Below are 16,939 nucleotides of genomic sequence, written 5' to 3'. Positions count from 1 at the left end.
TTTTTCCTCTCAGAAGTAGTCACCGTCCTGAAATCAACATCTGTCATTTCCATGCATGTTTCTATATTTATGACAATTCGACCTAGTAAACGGCCACAAAGAATATATAGTACATTTTTGTGTTTGAAAATTATATATATGATATATTATATATAATCAATATTATACAATGTATTTCATTTCTTTTAAGTTTGAAACTTATCAACTTAATAGAAATGAATCAAAATCACTGATATTCTACTATGTGATCACATCAGAGTTTATGAATTCTCTAGTCACTGCGTTTGAGGTTTTCGGTTTTTGCTATTACAAACAAGGCTGCAGAAATCCTGATACGTGTCTCGTTGGGGACATGGTGTTTCTCTTGGGTATTAACCTAGAAGGAGAATTGCTTGTTTAATAAGGGATACATATCTTGAATTTTTATAGGCGCTGCCAAATTGTTCTGTGAAGTGGCTACAACAGTTTACACTTCTTCTGGAATGTGAGGTCTAGATCCTCCACGTCCTTGCTGTCGTCAGGCTTAATTTTTGCCAAACACATGTGACATTGTTCTAAAATTTGTTTTAACGTCTTACATTTGTTGAGTGGCCTTTTGGATTCTTTTTTAGTGAATTGCCCCTTAAATTAGCTTTGACCACTTTTCAATGTGCATTTTTTTTTTTAATTGATTTGTTAGGTGTTCTTTAATATATGTGTGTGTTGGGAATATCTGCTGGCCCATGTGTGTCTGATGTTTTTTATTGTATAGAACTTGAAAATTTTATTGTGAGGTATAGTTTGTAGGTAAGAACATAAAATCTGCATCCAGGCAGCCTGGGTTCATATTCCAGTTCTGTCCCTTCCTTGTTGTGTAACATTGGGCAAGTTACTTGATGTCTTTCTGTGTAACTTTACCCATCTGGAAAGTGGAGGCAACATTACTACCTACTTCTTGTAGTGAAGTTGAGTTCATAAATGTAAAGCACTTAGAATACTTCCTTACACATAGTAAATGCAAAATTAGTATTTTTACGTGCTTTTTGGGGTTCTTGTCTAAGAAATTCTGGGACAGGCTGAGTTATGTGGTTCTAGGGTGGGAGAAATTTTTCCCTCGCATACCTGACCGGTACAGAGCCTTTCCTTCATGTGGCCAAATCTTGGTCTGTTTGGGCTTGATAAACTGCTGGCCTCACACTGACAACTCCGTGAGACCTCACCCCACCACAAAAGTATGTGAGCACCCCGCCAGTGGCAGCTAGACTTGGTATGTCCTGGGTCATTTGCTGAGTCCCCTCAGACCCAGCACTGGCACCGGGTCTGAACCTGTATTGATCTGGTGAATACCTGTTGCCCCTACGCAGACTCATTGAGAACCTATCTCTATCTCATGCAACTCAGGTATTGCCAGAGGCTCTTGCAGTGACTGACTTAACAGGCAGCTGTCAGGTGAAGGCATGCAGAGGCAGATCTCAGGGTTCCTTGAGACTTTTGCTATCTTGCCTCTGGGCCTGGTGCTGGTAAAAGCCAGTCTTGGTGCACAGCTTGATCCTTCCCACAAACACCCAGGCCCAGCAGAGACAGCCACAAACTGTGAATTACTTTGTAGCTGCAAACAAGTTGCCCAGGGCCAGTCATAGGCAGTGTGTGACATCGGTTTGCACAAGAGTTCCTCCCAAGAGGCCTCAGAACCAACACACCCAGTGGCCAGCTTCAGACAACTTCAGAACAGGATCCAATGAGATTCACAAATAGCATATCTAAAGGGAGATCCTAGCAGGCACCAGATTCTGCTGAGGCAAATTCCACTCTGTGTTGGTCAGCACCTGCATAGAAGCTCATACACTCTAGTTGGGGTTGATTCCTGTAGTCAGCCAGCCTGAGGGTGTACCCCACATACAAATAAGCCAATAACAATTGAGACTCATTTACAAGAGGAGGGCCCATATAATCCACACTGGGGTCATTCCTGGAGCAACTAGTACAGGTAATCAAGGAGACTGTGCCACAGGGTCCCACAGGACACCTACTGCATAAGGCCACGCCACAAAGACTGGGACCCATAGCAGATCTACATAGAATAAAGAAAAAGCCAGCTAAAATGAGAAAACAAGTAAACATGTTCCAAATGAAAGAACAGGAGAAATCCACCAGAAAAAAAGAGCTAAATGAAATGGAGGCAAACAATGTATCAGATATGGATTTCAAAATGATATTTATAAGGAAGGCTTCAGGGACTTAATGAGAAGTACAAGGAACTTAGTGAGGGCTACTACAACATGAAAGAGGACATAGAAAGCTTGAAAAAGGACATAGGAACCATAAAAAAAAGAACCAGTCAGAAATGAAGAATACAATATCAGAAATGAATAATGATACAGTATGTTGGAATAAACAGTATATTGGATGAAGCAGATGATTGAATCAGCAATTTGGAAGACAATATAGCAGAATACACCCAATCAGACCAGCAAAAAGAAAAAAGAATTTTTAAAAATGAGTTTATCATGGTGTTAACATTTTCCTTGCCTTTTTTTAGTGACCATTATACATGTATGTATGTATGTAAAAATTTCAGTTGATACTATATATTCCATTTCATATGTTGATTCTTGTCACTTAATATATTAAGCATTTTCTAATTTCTTTGAGTGGTCTTTGAAAGTAATTGCTACATGTTTTTTCAGCAGCAGTTTACTGAACCATGTATGTTGAATATATATTATTTCTTTTTTCCCACTATAATAAATAACACTGCAATGGAAAAAGAAAGAGCTTAGTTTAAGGGTACTTTGAGACAACATGAAGCAAACCAATATCTGCATTATAGGGGTATCAGAAGGAGAAGAGAGCAAGCATGGGATCAACAACCTATTTGAAGAAATAATGACTGTAAACTTCCCTAACTTGGTGAAGATAAAAGACACACCAGTCCAGAAAACAGAGAGAGTCTCAAACAAGATGAACCCAAAGAGGCCCACACAAAGACACATCATAATTAAAATGGCAAGTATTAAAGACAAAGAGAGAATCTTAAAAGCTGTAAGAGAAAAACAGTTAGTTACCTACAAGGGTGCTCCTATAAGACTGTCAGCTGATTTCTCAACAGAAACATTTGAGGCATGAAATATTTAAAGTGATGGAAAGCAGAGACCCACAACCAAGGCTACTTTACCCAGCAAAGGGAGCATTTAAAATTGAAGGAGAAATAATGAGCTTCCCAGGCAAGAAAAAACTAAAGGAGTTTGTTACCACCAAACCAGTTAAAGAGCCTTCTTCAAGAAGAAGGATGGAAAAAATCAAAACTGGAGGAGCATAGTTACAAGAATAAAATGGCAATAAATACATACCTATCAATATCACTTTAAAAGTAAATGCTTCAATCAAAAGACATTGGGATACTGAATGGATAAGAAAACAAGACCCATCTCAAAAAAAAAAGAAAAAAGAAAAAAAGATATACACAGACTAAAAGTAAAGAGATGGAAAAAGATATTTCATGCAAATGGAAATGAAAAAAGAGCTGAAGTAGCCATACTTATATCTGACAAAATAGACTTTCAAACAATAGCTATATGAAGAGACAAAGAAGGACATACATTATGATAGGGGGAGCAATCCACAGAGGATATAACCCTTGTAAACACTTACGCATGAATCATAGGGGCACCTATGTATATGAAGCACACAAAGGGAGAGTTTGACATTAAAGTAGGTGACTTTAACACCCCATTGACATCATTGGATAGATCTATCAGACAGAAAATCAACAAAGGAAACAGCAGCCTTAAATGACAGGCTTTAATTTATGTCTTCAGAATATTTCACCCCAAAGGAGCAGCATGCACATTTTTTTTCTGGTGCACATGGAACATTTTCTAGGATAGGTCAGATGTTAGGAAACAAAACAAATCTTGGTAAATTTAAGAAGATTGAAATCATATCAAGCATCTTTTCTGATCATAATGGTATGAAACTATTGGGTTGGCCAAAAAGTTTGTTTTTTTCCCCCATAAATTGGCTCTGCTAGCACTTAGTTGTCTTTAACTTGATTTGAAACAATTTTGTAATTACATTGTGACAGCTGTCATATCAGCATGCATTTTCAAAAAAAAAAAAAAAAACAACTTATCAAAATTGGTGTGTTTTTGTGTAGCCAAAAGTGAAATAAAAGGATCAGCAGATAAATGAAATAGAGTCTTAAAAAAAAAAAAAAAAACAGAAAAGATCAGTGTAAGCAAGAGCTGGTTTTCAAAAAGATAAGACTGATAAACTTTTATCCAGACTCATCAAGAAGAAAAGAGAGATAACCCAATAAAATAACTGGAAATTAAAGAGAAGAAATAACAACTGATTCCACAGAAATACAAGAGATTGTTACAAATAACACTATGCCAGCAGATTGGACAATCTGTATAAAATGACTGAATTCCTAGAAATATACAGTCTTCCAGAACTGAATCAGGAAGAATTAGAGAATCTGAATATATAGATTACAACTAGTGAAATTGAAACAATAATCAAAAAACTCCCAACAAACAGAAGTCCTGGACCAGATAGCTTCACAGGAGGATTTTACCAAACATTCAAAGAAGAACTAACACCTCTGCTTCGCAAACTATTCCAAAAAATTTAGGAGGGAAGACTCCCAAGCTGATTTTACAAGGCCAGCATTATCCTAAATCCAAAACCAGATAAAGATACTACAAAGAATGAAAATTATAGGCCAATATCCCTGATGAACATGGACGCTAAAATCCTCAATAAAAAGAAGCAAACTGGATCCAGCAACACATTAAAAAGATCATATACCATGATCAAATAGGATTTATTCCTGGGATGCAATGTTGGCACAATATCGGCAAATCAGTTAATGTGGTACACTACATAAGCGAAATGAAGTATAAAAGTCATATGGTCATATCAATAGATGCAGAAAAAACACTTGCTAAAATGCAGCACCTATTTATGATAAAACAAAACTCTCAGCAAATTTGAAATAGAGGGAACATACCTCAACACATTAAAGGCCATATATGACAGACCCACAACCAACATCATACTCAAAGGGCAGAAACTAAAAGCATTTCCCTTAATATCAAGAACAAGACATGTATGTCCACTTTCACCACTCTTATCCAACATACTACTGGAAGACCTAGCCACAGCAATCAGACAAGAAGAAATAAGACGTCATCCAAATTGGAAAAGAAGTAAAAGTGTCATTATTTGCAGATGACATGATACTGTATGTAGAGAACCTTAAAGATTACACACACAAAAAACTACTAGAACTGATAAATGAATTCAATAAAGTAACAGGATACAAAATAAATATCCAGAAATCAGTTGCATTTCTATACACCAATAATGAACTATCAGAAAAGGGAACTAAGAAAACAATCCCATTTACAGTTGCACTAAAAAAAAAAAAATTTAAAGAAATAAAAGAACTGTAAAATTATAAGACATTGAAGAAGAAGAAGATAAAGTGGAAGTATATACCCTGTTCATGGGTAGAAAGAATTTATATCATTAAAATGATCATACTGCCCAAAGCAATCTACAGATTCAACACAATTCCTATCAAGATACCAATGGGATATTTCACAGAACTAGAACAAATATTCCAAAAATTTATTTGGAACCACAAAAACCCCCAAATAGCTACAACAATTTTGAGAAAGAAGAACATAATTGGAGGAATCACACTACCTGTTGTCAAACTATACTACAAGGCTAGGTAATCAAAACAGCATGATAGTGGCATAAGAACAGACATATAGATCAGTGGAAAAGAATAGAGAGCCCAGAAATAAACCCATGCCTTTATGGTCAATTAACTGCTTTTGTAAATAGTGTTGGGAAAATTAGACAGATATGTGCAAAAAATGAAACCAAGCCACTTTCTTACACCACACACAAGAATAAACTCAGAATGGATTAAAGACTTAAATGTTAGACTTGAAAAGATAAAAATCCTAGAAGAAAACATAGGCAGTAAAATCTCGGACATTCTGTGTCACGGTATTTTTTGTGATATATCTCCTTGGGCAAGGAAAACAACAGTAACAACAAAAACAGATGGAACTTCATCGAACTATGAAGTTTTTGCAGAGCGAAGAAAACCATCAACAAGACAAAAAGACAACGCTTTTAAGGGAGAACATATTTGCCAACTCATCTTATAAGGGGTTAATATATAAAGTTTATAAAGCATTTATAAACCTCAATACACACACACAAAAAATCCAATTAAAAAGTGAGCAAAGGACCTGAGTAGACACTTCTCCGAAGAGGACATACAGGCGGCCAATAGACATATGAAAAGATGCTCAACGTCACTAATCATCAGAGAAATGTGCATTGAAACTACAATGAAATATTACTTCATGCCTGTCAGAATGGTTGTCATCAACTAATCAACGAACAAGTGCTGGCAAGGATGTGGAGAAAAGGAACCCTAGTGCACTGTTGGTGGGAATGCAGGTTGATGCAGCCACTGTGGAAAGCAATATGGAGTTTCCTCAAAAAGTTAAAACTGGAACTGCTTTATGATCTAGTGATTCCACTTCTGGGAGTATATCCAAAGAAACCTGGAACACTAATTAGAAGGAATATATATGTACCCCTGTGTTCATTGCAGCATTATTTACAAAAGCCAAGATTTGGAAGCAGCCCAAGTGCCCATCAGTACATGAGCAGGTAAAAATATAGTGGTACATTTACACAATGGAGTACTCCTTGGCCATAAAAAGGAAGGAAACATTACCTTTTGTGACAGCATGGATGGACCTGGAGAGTATTGTGCTAAGTGAAATATACCAGTTAGGGAAAGTCAAATACCATATGATTTCACTTATATGTGGGATCTAATGAACAAAATAGACCAACAGACAAAATAGAAACAAACTCATAGATGCAGAGAACACACACAGCTGTCAGAGACTAAGCGGTCTGGGGAGGGGGCTTGGTGAAAAAGGGAAAGAGATTAAGCAATCACAACAACAAAAAACCCCTCATAGTCTACAGTATTGTGATTACCAGAGGAAAAGATGGCTGGAGGAAGTAGAACAGGGTAGATGGGGTGATAAATGGTGATGGAAGGAAACTTGACTTGGAGTGGTGAACACGCAGTACATTACATGGATGATGCATTATAGAATTGTACCCTGAAACCTTTATATTTGTCTTAATCAATGTCACCTCAACAAATTCAGTACAAGAAAAGAGATAAATTGCTCTTCTTTCTATGGACAATGGTCTAGATTCTTCTGCTTGTTTTTACTGCCATTGTTTTTTTAAAAAAATGAAATTCTTTTTAAACACAAAGTCAAGACATTTTTCTGTATTTTTTTCCTAAAAATTTAAATTTTGCTTTATAAATTTAGGGTTTACATTTATGGTGTGAGGTGGCGACTACTACTGTTCTTTTTGAAAATGATATGGTAATTGTGATAGGGGTATTAATTAAAGTCTACTGTTTCCCTAATGATTTAGAATTCCATATCTCTCCAAGCCTACACTGCTGGCTTATTTAGATCTGTGTCAGTTACTTGATTTTAATTACTGAAACATTAAAATAAGTTCTGATACTCATTTTAATGATTTTTAACTTCTTCAGTTCTTTTAGTTTTATTTAAGTATTTACTAGTTTTAAAAATTAAATGTGTTCAAAAGATGTAGAGTCAGGCTCAGGTTTTGCAGAATATGATGAAAACAGCAACAAAGACAGGGTTTGGGACAGTTAGATGTTACCACCGATAAAGGTTGATTTGCCTCTTGGAGCGTTTCTTATGCACTGTGCGGGTGACGGTGTGTCTGAGCTGAGAAAATGTGCAGCAAATAACATGTCCTTCTTAATCTTAAAAATGTTTATAGCTCTTTGGTGACATTTATTCTTCCGTGTAAATTAATGAATCATTGTGTAAACTTTCACCCAAAACCCTATTGAGACTGACTAGAAACCTGAAGTTGGAGGCTAAATTGAAAGTGAATTGATGCTTTATTATTATGAGTGTCCTCACCCATGAACATGCTATTTCTCCTCATTCAATTTCAGTCTGTTTCATGTTCTTCAATTCCTTTCACAGTTTTCTCCCTGAAGGTCTTGTAATACTTTTGCTAGATTTATTTCTCTGTGCCTTATATTTGGGGGCCTATTGCAAATTGCATCCTTAAAACCGCATTACATTTTTTTTTTTTTTTTTTTTTGATGCATCACTGTGCTGCTGATTTGTATATTGATCCTATTTGTAGTCAATTTTCTGGTTCTTAACCGGTTCTAATAATATTTGCATCCTCTTGTATTTCCTATGTAGATACTCCTATTAATTTGAATAATGACGATTTTGTTTTCCCCTCAGCTTTGTTTTATGTTCACTCTTACTCATTTGTCTAAGGCCTCCAGCATAATGCAAATAGAAATGGCACACTTGTCTCACTCCTGAATTTTGAAAGAAATATTTCTCAGGTTTCATTATTAAGTATGATTTTTGCTTTGGGGTTTTGATGGCTATTATTCATCAGTTAAGGAAATTTTGGGTTTTTTACTCCTGTTTTTTTCTTAAAAATAATTTTGAGTAAGGCCTGTCAATTTTTCCTTTTTCACTGAAGCTTTATTCTTCGTATTGCATGTTTCTATTCTTTGTGTTTTCATTGGATTTATTCTGTTTGGCTCTTTTTCAATTCTGCATTTTTAAATATAGCATTGAGGTCTTTTTTTTCCATGTTGTTTTTATTCCTTTTATCTTTTTAGTGAGTTTAACTTTAGTCTCATTTATTTGGTTCTGTTGCCTCAAGTCCTTGGGAATGCTGTTTCTTGTTTTGCATCTCTGTCCTGGTAGATTTTTTTTCTTATGTGTTTTGTGATTTTTTTTGATTAACAACAAAGTTTTTATCTTTTTCTTTGGGAATGGCATCAGGACTGGGATTCAGAAGTGCCTTCCCCAAGTCATTTTGAATTGGTTTCTGTGAGTTTTTCTCTTCTAGATTTCTCCCTGCCTGCGATCAGCTTTGATGTAAATATCTTGACTTGAAGATTGCCACATGCCTGGGTCGTATACATTTAGACTCCAGAAGTAGACACGGTATGCTTGATGCTTCTCTTTCTTGCCGGAGGATTTTTGAAGAGACTAAAAAAATCTTTGCTGTCTTCCTGGGTGTAGTGGGGTAGTTTTTGCATAACCCCTGACGCTGAAATTACTGCTTTCCAGGAGGTCATAGCTATGGCAGGGTTTTAGTTCCACTTCCCAATTCTGCTTGGTGTAAAACTCAAGTCCTTCCCCTTGAAGAGACTGTTCTGATACCTGAACTTCTTCCCACCAGTTATATACTTTTGGTTCTGACTTTCAGTTCTCCCTTCCTTTCTGGCTATGGGAATTACCCAGAGTTTCTGTGTGCTCATCTATGTATTTAAATGTCACAGCATTTTTCAATACTTTAACATATTTGTAGCAGGAAGGATTCTATGGTAACTCAGTTGCACATGTGCCCAGAACTGTCTATGGGTGGCTGAATGATACCCCTCTCCCCACAATGGTGCATATCCCAGTCCTTGGAACCTATGAATTTGTTACTTCACATAACAAAAGGAACTTTGCATATGTGATTAAATTAAGCATCTTGAGATAGAGTGATTATTCTGGATTATCTGGGGGAGACCTATGTAATCACAAAGGTCCTTATAAGGGCAACGCAGGAGAGTTTATGCAGAGAAAGAGATGGGTTTAGAGAAGAAGGTTGTCGTCTGAGAGATTTCAAGATGCTGCACTGCTGGCTTTGGAGATGGAATGGGGGCTGCAGGCCAAGGCATACAAATGGCTTCTAGAAGCTCTAAAAAACAAAGAAGGGGATTCTCCCCTGGAGCTTGCAGAAGGAATGCAACCTTAACTGACACCATAATTGCAGCTTGGTGAGACCCACATTCCATGTTGGACTCTGACCTCCAGAATTGCAAGAGAACTTGTGTTGTTTTAAGCCATGAAGCTTGTGGTAACTTGTTAAAGCAACAACAGGAAACTGATGGTAACCTCTTCCTTGTTTTTGAAGGTGGGGTGCCTGGTATTAGTGATGAGTATAGACTGAAAATTGTATTAGAGACACAGCAGAGTGAACTTGATGAGGATTACTCTTGACTAAGAGATAGAGGAGGGTGTAGCCTCTTTCTTCCCTTATGCAGAAAAAAAAAAAAAACCCACAACAAATACTTGTGAATGTTCTAGATAATGTCTTCAATACCAAGCCTGAGACCTGAAACTTCTTACAGAAGGGATAAAGTGCTCCCCCCGCCCCGTTTAGTAGTAGACATTATTTTTCAAAGGGGAAAAGATTCTCATCAGGAACAAGGCTATAAGTTGGTAGCTGGGAAAGCAGAGACATTTTCTCATGTTGCTGAAATGCTGCTTATGTAAATGAGGGATTTGTTTTGCCCGGAGTGTCTGACAGGATCCCTGAATACTTCACTCCAGTGACATGGGGGGATGCTACTAGTGCTAAAATATTAACACAAGCAGCTTCCCATGATAGTTGGAGGTTCCTGACTTGTCCAACTCCAGGTGTGTGAATTGTTCTGTATCAGTTTCCTAGGGCTGCTGTGAAAAATTACACAAATGTGGTGGCTTAGAAACAACAGAATTTATTCTCACAGTTTGGGCAACAAGAAGTTTGAAGTCAAGGTGGGAACAAGGTTGCGACCCCCTCAGAAGGGCCTGGGGGAGAATCTGTTCCTGCCTCTTGTATCTTCTGGTGGCAGCCAGCATTCCTTGTCTTGTGGCCACATCAGCCTCTGCCTCTCTTTACAGTACTGTCTCTTCTCTGTATGTCTCTAATCTCCCTCTGCCTTTCTGGTACAGCGTACTTGTGATGACATTTAGGGCCACCTGATAATCCAGGATAAGCTCCTTCTTTTAAGATCCTTAATTTAGTCCCAGCTTTTACCATCTAAGATACTGTTCTTTTTTTTTTTTTTTTGCTATATAAGGTGATATTCACAGTGTGCTCATTTTTAAGCCTATTACTCCTTTACTGTACTTTTGCAGTCTTTGGCTTATCTTAATTATCTGGATACTTTGGATGATGGTTCTGTGCCCTGACCCACCTTTAGAAAATCCTTGACATAGCAGCTATTTGTAGGGACTTGTAAGTTTTCATTCTCTCCCATACTGACTTCTGGAACAAGAGTCAGCAAACTACAGCCCACAGGCCACATCCATTCCACGGCCTATTATTGAAAAGCCTGCCAACTGAGAATGGTTCTACATTTTTTAATCGTTGGAAACAAAATCAAAGGAAGTATATTCTTGTTACACATGAAAATTACATGAATTTAAATTTCATGTCTTTAAGTTAAGTGTTACTGGCACTCTGCCCTGCCCATTCCTGTGCACATTTTCTGCTGCTGCTTTCCCGTCGCTATTGAGTAGTTGTGGCAGAGACCGTGTGCTCCGCAAAGCCAGATGGTGACTCTCTGGCCCTTTACAGAGAACGTTTCCGACCTTTGCTCTAGTCCGGATATCTTGTCTTTGGCGTTAGTGCATCGTGGACACCAACGATTTGTTGATGGATATTTAACTCATGGTAAGAATTTCATTAATGTAGTAAGGATTTGGTATGAATCTCAAAAGGATTCTTTAACACTATAGGGTTAGAAGAATTTTATGCATCATGTTATGCTTCAGAACTTTTTGTCTCTAAGACTCAAATAAAGCAATATGGTCCTGCCCCTGAATTAAATTGAATTAAGAAATAGAGATCACATCCAGGACTAGAAGTTGGCATGTGTTGGTTAATTTTATTGTCAAGTTGGCTAGGATATGATGTTCAGGTGTTAGATCGAACACTAGTCTAAATGCTTCTGTGAAGTCTTCTTTTTTTAAGACATGGTTAACATTTACACTCAATTGACTTTAGGTAAAGCAAATTACCTTCCATATTGTGGTCCTCATCCACAGTATGAAATTAGCAAAAACATTAAGAACAAAGCCCGAGGTTTCCTAAGGAGAAAGGAATTCTGTCGAAAGACTATCAGAAATCCTACCTGAATTTCCAACCTGCTACCCTGCACTACAAATTTCTAATTTGCTAGCCCCCACAGTTGCATGAGCTTAATCCTTACACTAAATCTCTCTCTGTCTAAATATATATCCTATTGGTTCTGTTTCTCTGGAGCCTCTGACCGAAACAGCAGGTCACTGATGAGTTGGAAGTGTGGGCTGTCTTCAGTGTTCGGTACCGCGATGCGCCGAGGATGCTCAGCATAGCCTCTGTCCTCACTGAGGTGAGGCCTGTCCCTGCAGCTTCTCACCCTTCTTGCTTCACACCTCCTTCAGGCTTCTGCTTTTTACGCCTCCTGAAAGCAAACATGTTATATTTGGATACCACAGAGGCAGAAATGAGCTCGGCTTGTGATGGGGCAGAGAGGACTTTTTCTCCATCCAAGGTGTAAAGTCATGAAAAGATTGTGAGATGATTAAAAAAAAAAAAAAAAGACAGAAGCTAGTGTTCCTGCTGATGTTGCAAAAATGAGATGGACTATGCAAATTTCTGGATGGCAAAATATGTGAGAATTTTTTACTTCCCCCTCCCGCTCTGAAAATAAAAGCTTTCTGTGTGTACAGACTGCACTGGAGAACGCCACGTCAGTCCATATAACTCCGTAACTTTGTTCTATCATGCTACAGTTAGTTTTTTTCACTCTCAAGTTTTGCTTCTTTATAATAAATGAATAAAAATACAAGTAGATATTTAGTAGTTTGACTTGTATCTCTACATGTGTACAAAGTTTTATATGCCAGGACATTTGACATTTGTATCTAATAACCTGTGATTACATGTATAAAAAATTAAACATTTGCCTATAAAAGATTTACTGGAATGAAGGGTGATTTATTTTTTATTTTGAAACAAAGCTGTTGTTCAGCCCTGCAATGATGATAAAAATATATTTTATGTGTTTTGATTTCTCCCAACTGGATATTATATTGTCAACTTGTTCCAGGAAATGGTTGACTCTCCATTGAATTGAAGACACTATCTCCTTCCTGTTCCCCAATCCCCATCCCCCAACATACCTGTTTGAACTATATTTTCTATCAGCTAATTATAATCTTTATATGGCATGCTATTTTTTTAAGTGTTATGTTAAAGAAATAATTGTAACTTTGAGTTTTATAGGTAATGACCAATTCTGTCTCTTCACTTGCTTCAGTTTTATAGATATATATATATATATGAAATCATTGGAATATAAAATAGTTTCTTCTTATTCAGAATGCCAGTTTTACTCTGAATACCTAAAATCTTTTAGACTCTTTTCATCCTAAGAGTTCTTTTTTTCCCCGCCCCTGGAATAACATTGTTCTATTCACCCTCATTTCCTTATGTTTGAGAAAAGAAAATCTATTCCTACCGGGTGCACTGTGTGGGGCTTGCAAATTCTTCCCTTCTCTGGGTTTTCTCACAGGGCCCAGGTTTCTTCCCACATCCCAAAGACAGGCAGGGGAGAATTCATGTCTAAATGAGTAGTGTGTGGCTATGAGTGGGTCCTGTGATAGAAGGGCCCCCTGTCCAGGGTTGGCTGTCACACTGAGCTGCTCAGATAGACTCCTGTCACCTACAACCCTTAACTGGAATAAGTGGGTTAGAAAGTAATCCTCTTTGCTTTTATTCCCTATTTTTTTTTAAAAAAGCATGCGTGTCTAGCTCACATTTATTTCAGTGTTTAATATTAGAAGTGTTGAGTGATGTTTTTGTGACCAGAATTAGGCCATAGGAACTTAACTCTTGGTTCTATAAATTAGCCTCTGGCAAAATTTTGTCACGGTATCCAAGGACCTATGGGTGGTGGTAAGTGAGGATTTACTGTAATTTATTGAGAGCCTCCCCTCCCTGCCCTGGTGGTCTATAGGTCACTTTTTCCACTTGTAGATGTTGTGTGCTAGCCTCAGGACGATGGCTGGGGACAGGGGCAATGGGCGCTGCTCACTGAGACCCTTAAGGTGGCTGTCACTGTCTCCCTCATGCCGCATAAACACAGCCTGCAGATTCAGCTTCTTGTAGAGCGCCCTCACTTGGGCCACCTTCTCAGCTTCTTTCTGCTCATGATTCTCCTGCAAGATCTGGCACTGTTCCAGGGAGGCCCGTGGCAGACGCTGATCCACCGCCTAGCTGCATTTGTTGTCCTGGGTGTCAGTGCCAGTCTTGCCTGTCACACTGAAGTCCCCAAAGAGGTCAAGGTAATCATCCTGAATCTGAAAGAGCTGCCCCATCTCCAGCAGGAACTTCTGGGCATTGGCATGTTCCTTCTCCTCGTGAATGGCCACCATATACATGGCAGCAGCTACAGGAAGGAAGGAATAGGAAGCTGTCTTATGCTTGACAATAGATTTGCACCTCTTTTCAGTGAATCTGCCAAGATCCATGTTGCTTTGTGGGGCTGTGATGAGGTCCAGGGTCTGTCCAATCTCAGTTTGATAGGGAGTCTGCAGAAAGAGCTCGATCAGGTTCAGGTAATAGGGCTGCTCCGCATAGTTGAGCTTCAGCAGTTGGTAGATACATGCTTCCAGAAGTGTAGCATCATTGATGGCATCCAAACCTATACGTGTCTTCTGATACCAGCAGATTGGACCCCGTCGGGTAAGGGATGAATCCATAATGTCATCTGACAACAGGAAGAAAGCTGGAGCAGTTCCACACACCAGCCCACAGTCATGGCCCGCTGGAGACTATCAGCATCCAGCTTTCTGGGTTCCATAAGATCCTGGAATGTTATTAGCACCATCGTACTCCACTGGTACTTGCTTCCAATGACATTGTACTCCAGGACCTCCTTGAGCCAGGCCATAGCACCTCCTATTTCTGGGTGCCCCATGTCATCCTCAGTCAAGACCTTGACAATCTCAGAGAAGTGCAGGATGAAATTCTGCTTTTTGGGTCATAAACATCTAATTTCTGGTCTCCATTAATTCTGAGGGAGGAGTAAAGTACTCTGTTGATGGATTCAGGCCTCATCCTAATAGTTCTAATGGTCTTTCTATACAATGGACCCTTGACAATGCAGGGGTTGGGGTGCTGCCCGCCCCCTACACAGATGAAAATACACATGTAACTTTTAATTCCCCAAAAGTTAACTAGGGACAGCCTACTGTTGACCAGAAACCTTGCTTGACAACATAAACAGTCGATTAACACATATTTTGTCTGTTTTATGTATTGTATACTGTATTCTTAAAATAAAGAAAAGGAGATGTTATTAAGAAAATAGTAAGGAAGAGAAAATACATTTACAGTACTATAGGTATTTATTGAGAAAAGTCTGCACATAAGTGGACTGCCACAGTTCAAACCTGTGTTGTTCAAGGATCAAATGTAGATGAATTCTAATAGAGTCCATAATGACTCCTAAAGCAATTGATTTCATCAGCAACTCCGTGGGAAATTTTTGGCTGTTTCCAATGACCAGGTTCTGTGATAGATTCTGGGGAGATAAATGAAAAGATAGGGGGAGGGGATCCTTACTCTGAAGTTGCCCAGAGAAGGGTGAGATTAATTTAGTTTGTTGGGGATGAGGAAGGCATCACAGGAAAGTTACAGTCCAACTGGACTTTGAAGAAAGTGATTTCCACGTGAAGAAATCAGTACATTTGATTGAGATGTGTTGGAGACTAGAAGTTTTACAGGTGGTTATTTCAATAAAACTCAGTTAGACTTAGTATGAATAGACCAGAGGACCTCTGAGGCTTCAGAATAATTTTATAGATTGTTGTTAGTTTTTTCAAAGGCATGCCTCAGGACTGATATAATTTGTTAAAAACAATGCTGTCTGCTGAGGTCTTTTGTGGATTCTAGTGCTGAGTATTAGCGGTCATTTGTACGATTCTAAGTGGGTGCATGGAAAATGTTCTTGATATTATTTTTATCAAAGTGACGCTTTGCTCTCTTTATCTTTTTGTTTTTGCAGTTGGTGAGTCTGCTGCTGATCGGAATTGCTGCGTGGGGCATTGGCTTCGGGCTGATTTCCAGTCTCCGGGTGGTGGGCGTGGCCATTGCAGTGGGCATCTTCCTGTTCTTGATCGCCCTAGTGGGGCTCATTGGAGCTGTGAAGCACCATCAGGTGCTGCTTTTTTTTGTATCCTTTTCAAAAAGGGGATTTTTTTTATCCTAACTGACTTTGTTCTTCCTCTTATTGATTACTCTTTAATAACTACAACTAAATTAAAATTACCACTAGGAAATTGTGCATGTGTTCAACCAACATTAGCATTCTTAAGATGAGGCTATTGTGTGTTTACTACATATTCCCACTCTCTGCTTTACGTATCATGAAGAATGTATTTTGTAGGTTCAATAGAGTTCTGTTTACATATTGCAAGTCCAGTTACATTGAGCTGATTGAGAAATTTCTTGGCTCTTTCCAACATGTTAATACTTGGTTGAGAATTTCACAGTGATATATACATTTATTTATTCTTATTTGCTATTTTAAATATGGAAGAATGTTATTTTAATCTAAATGAAATTCTAATAGATCAGCTTTTAGTTAAATAATTATCATTGTTGTCATTGTTTTGCTCTATGAACTTACAGCTACCGTGTATTATCAAAATAATAATTATGTGTATTCTTTTTTAACTTTCTCTAAGTGCCATTTGTTGTGTTTTCTGGGTGAATTCCTTCTAGTGCATTCTAAAGTTGTCAGTACCTGTTTTATGCTATTTTAAGAGTGTCGAAAATAACCTTAACTTTAATTCTCAGTACATGATCATTCTCTTACTTGTATTTATTGTTCAGTTTTCTGTATCATGTGCTTGTTTAGCCCTGAATGAGGAGCAACAGGTAAGCAAAGACTTTTTCATTCTACTTTATTATGTCACATAGTATCTGTAGCAAAAAAGGGGGAGAAATAATTGGAATATAAAATAGTTTCTTTTACACAGAATGTCATTTACGCTACATAGCTGAT

General features: G+C 38.0%; 1 protein-coding gene and 1 pseudogene across 1 annotated transcript in view; one reads left to right on the top strand and one right to left on the bottom strand.

The window, feature by feature from the left end:
* The window catches only part of TSPAN13 (tetraspanin 13), a 38,067-nt gene that overhangs the window by 12,833 nt on the left and 8,295 nt on the right, over positions 1-16,939 (top strand). The window contains exons 2-3 of the mRNA XM_090287138.1: positions 15,938-16,105; positions 16,732-16,812. Coding sequence (XP_090143264.1) covers positions 15,938-16,105; positions 16,732-16,812 — 249 coding nt within the window. The remainder of the gene's footprint in view (positions 1-15,937; positions 16,106-16,731; positions 16,813-16,939) is intronic.
* Positions 13,887-14,630, bottom strand: LOC150001379 (farnesyl pyrophosphate synthase pseudogene; annotated as a pseudogene).

This window comes from Furipterus horrens, unplaced genomic scaffold (assembly GCF_987537825.1).
Source record: "Furipterus horrens unplaced genomic scaffold, mFurHor1.1.pri manual_scaffold_9, whole genome shotgun sequence".
In the NCBI taxonomy this organism is placed as follows: Eukaryota; Metazoa; Chordata; class Mammalia; order Chiroptera; family Furipteridae; genus Furipterus; species Furipterus horrens.
The sequence above is the reverse complement of the archived record's forward strand: the minus strand, read 5'-3'. Positions and strand labels throughout refer to the sequence as shown.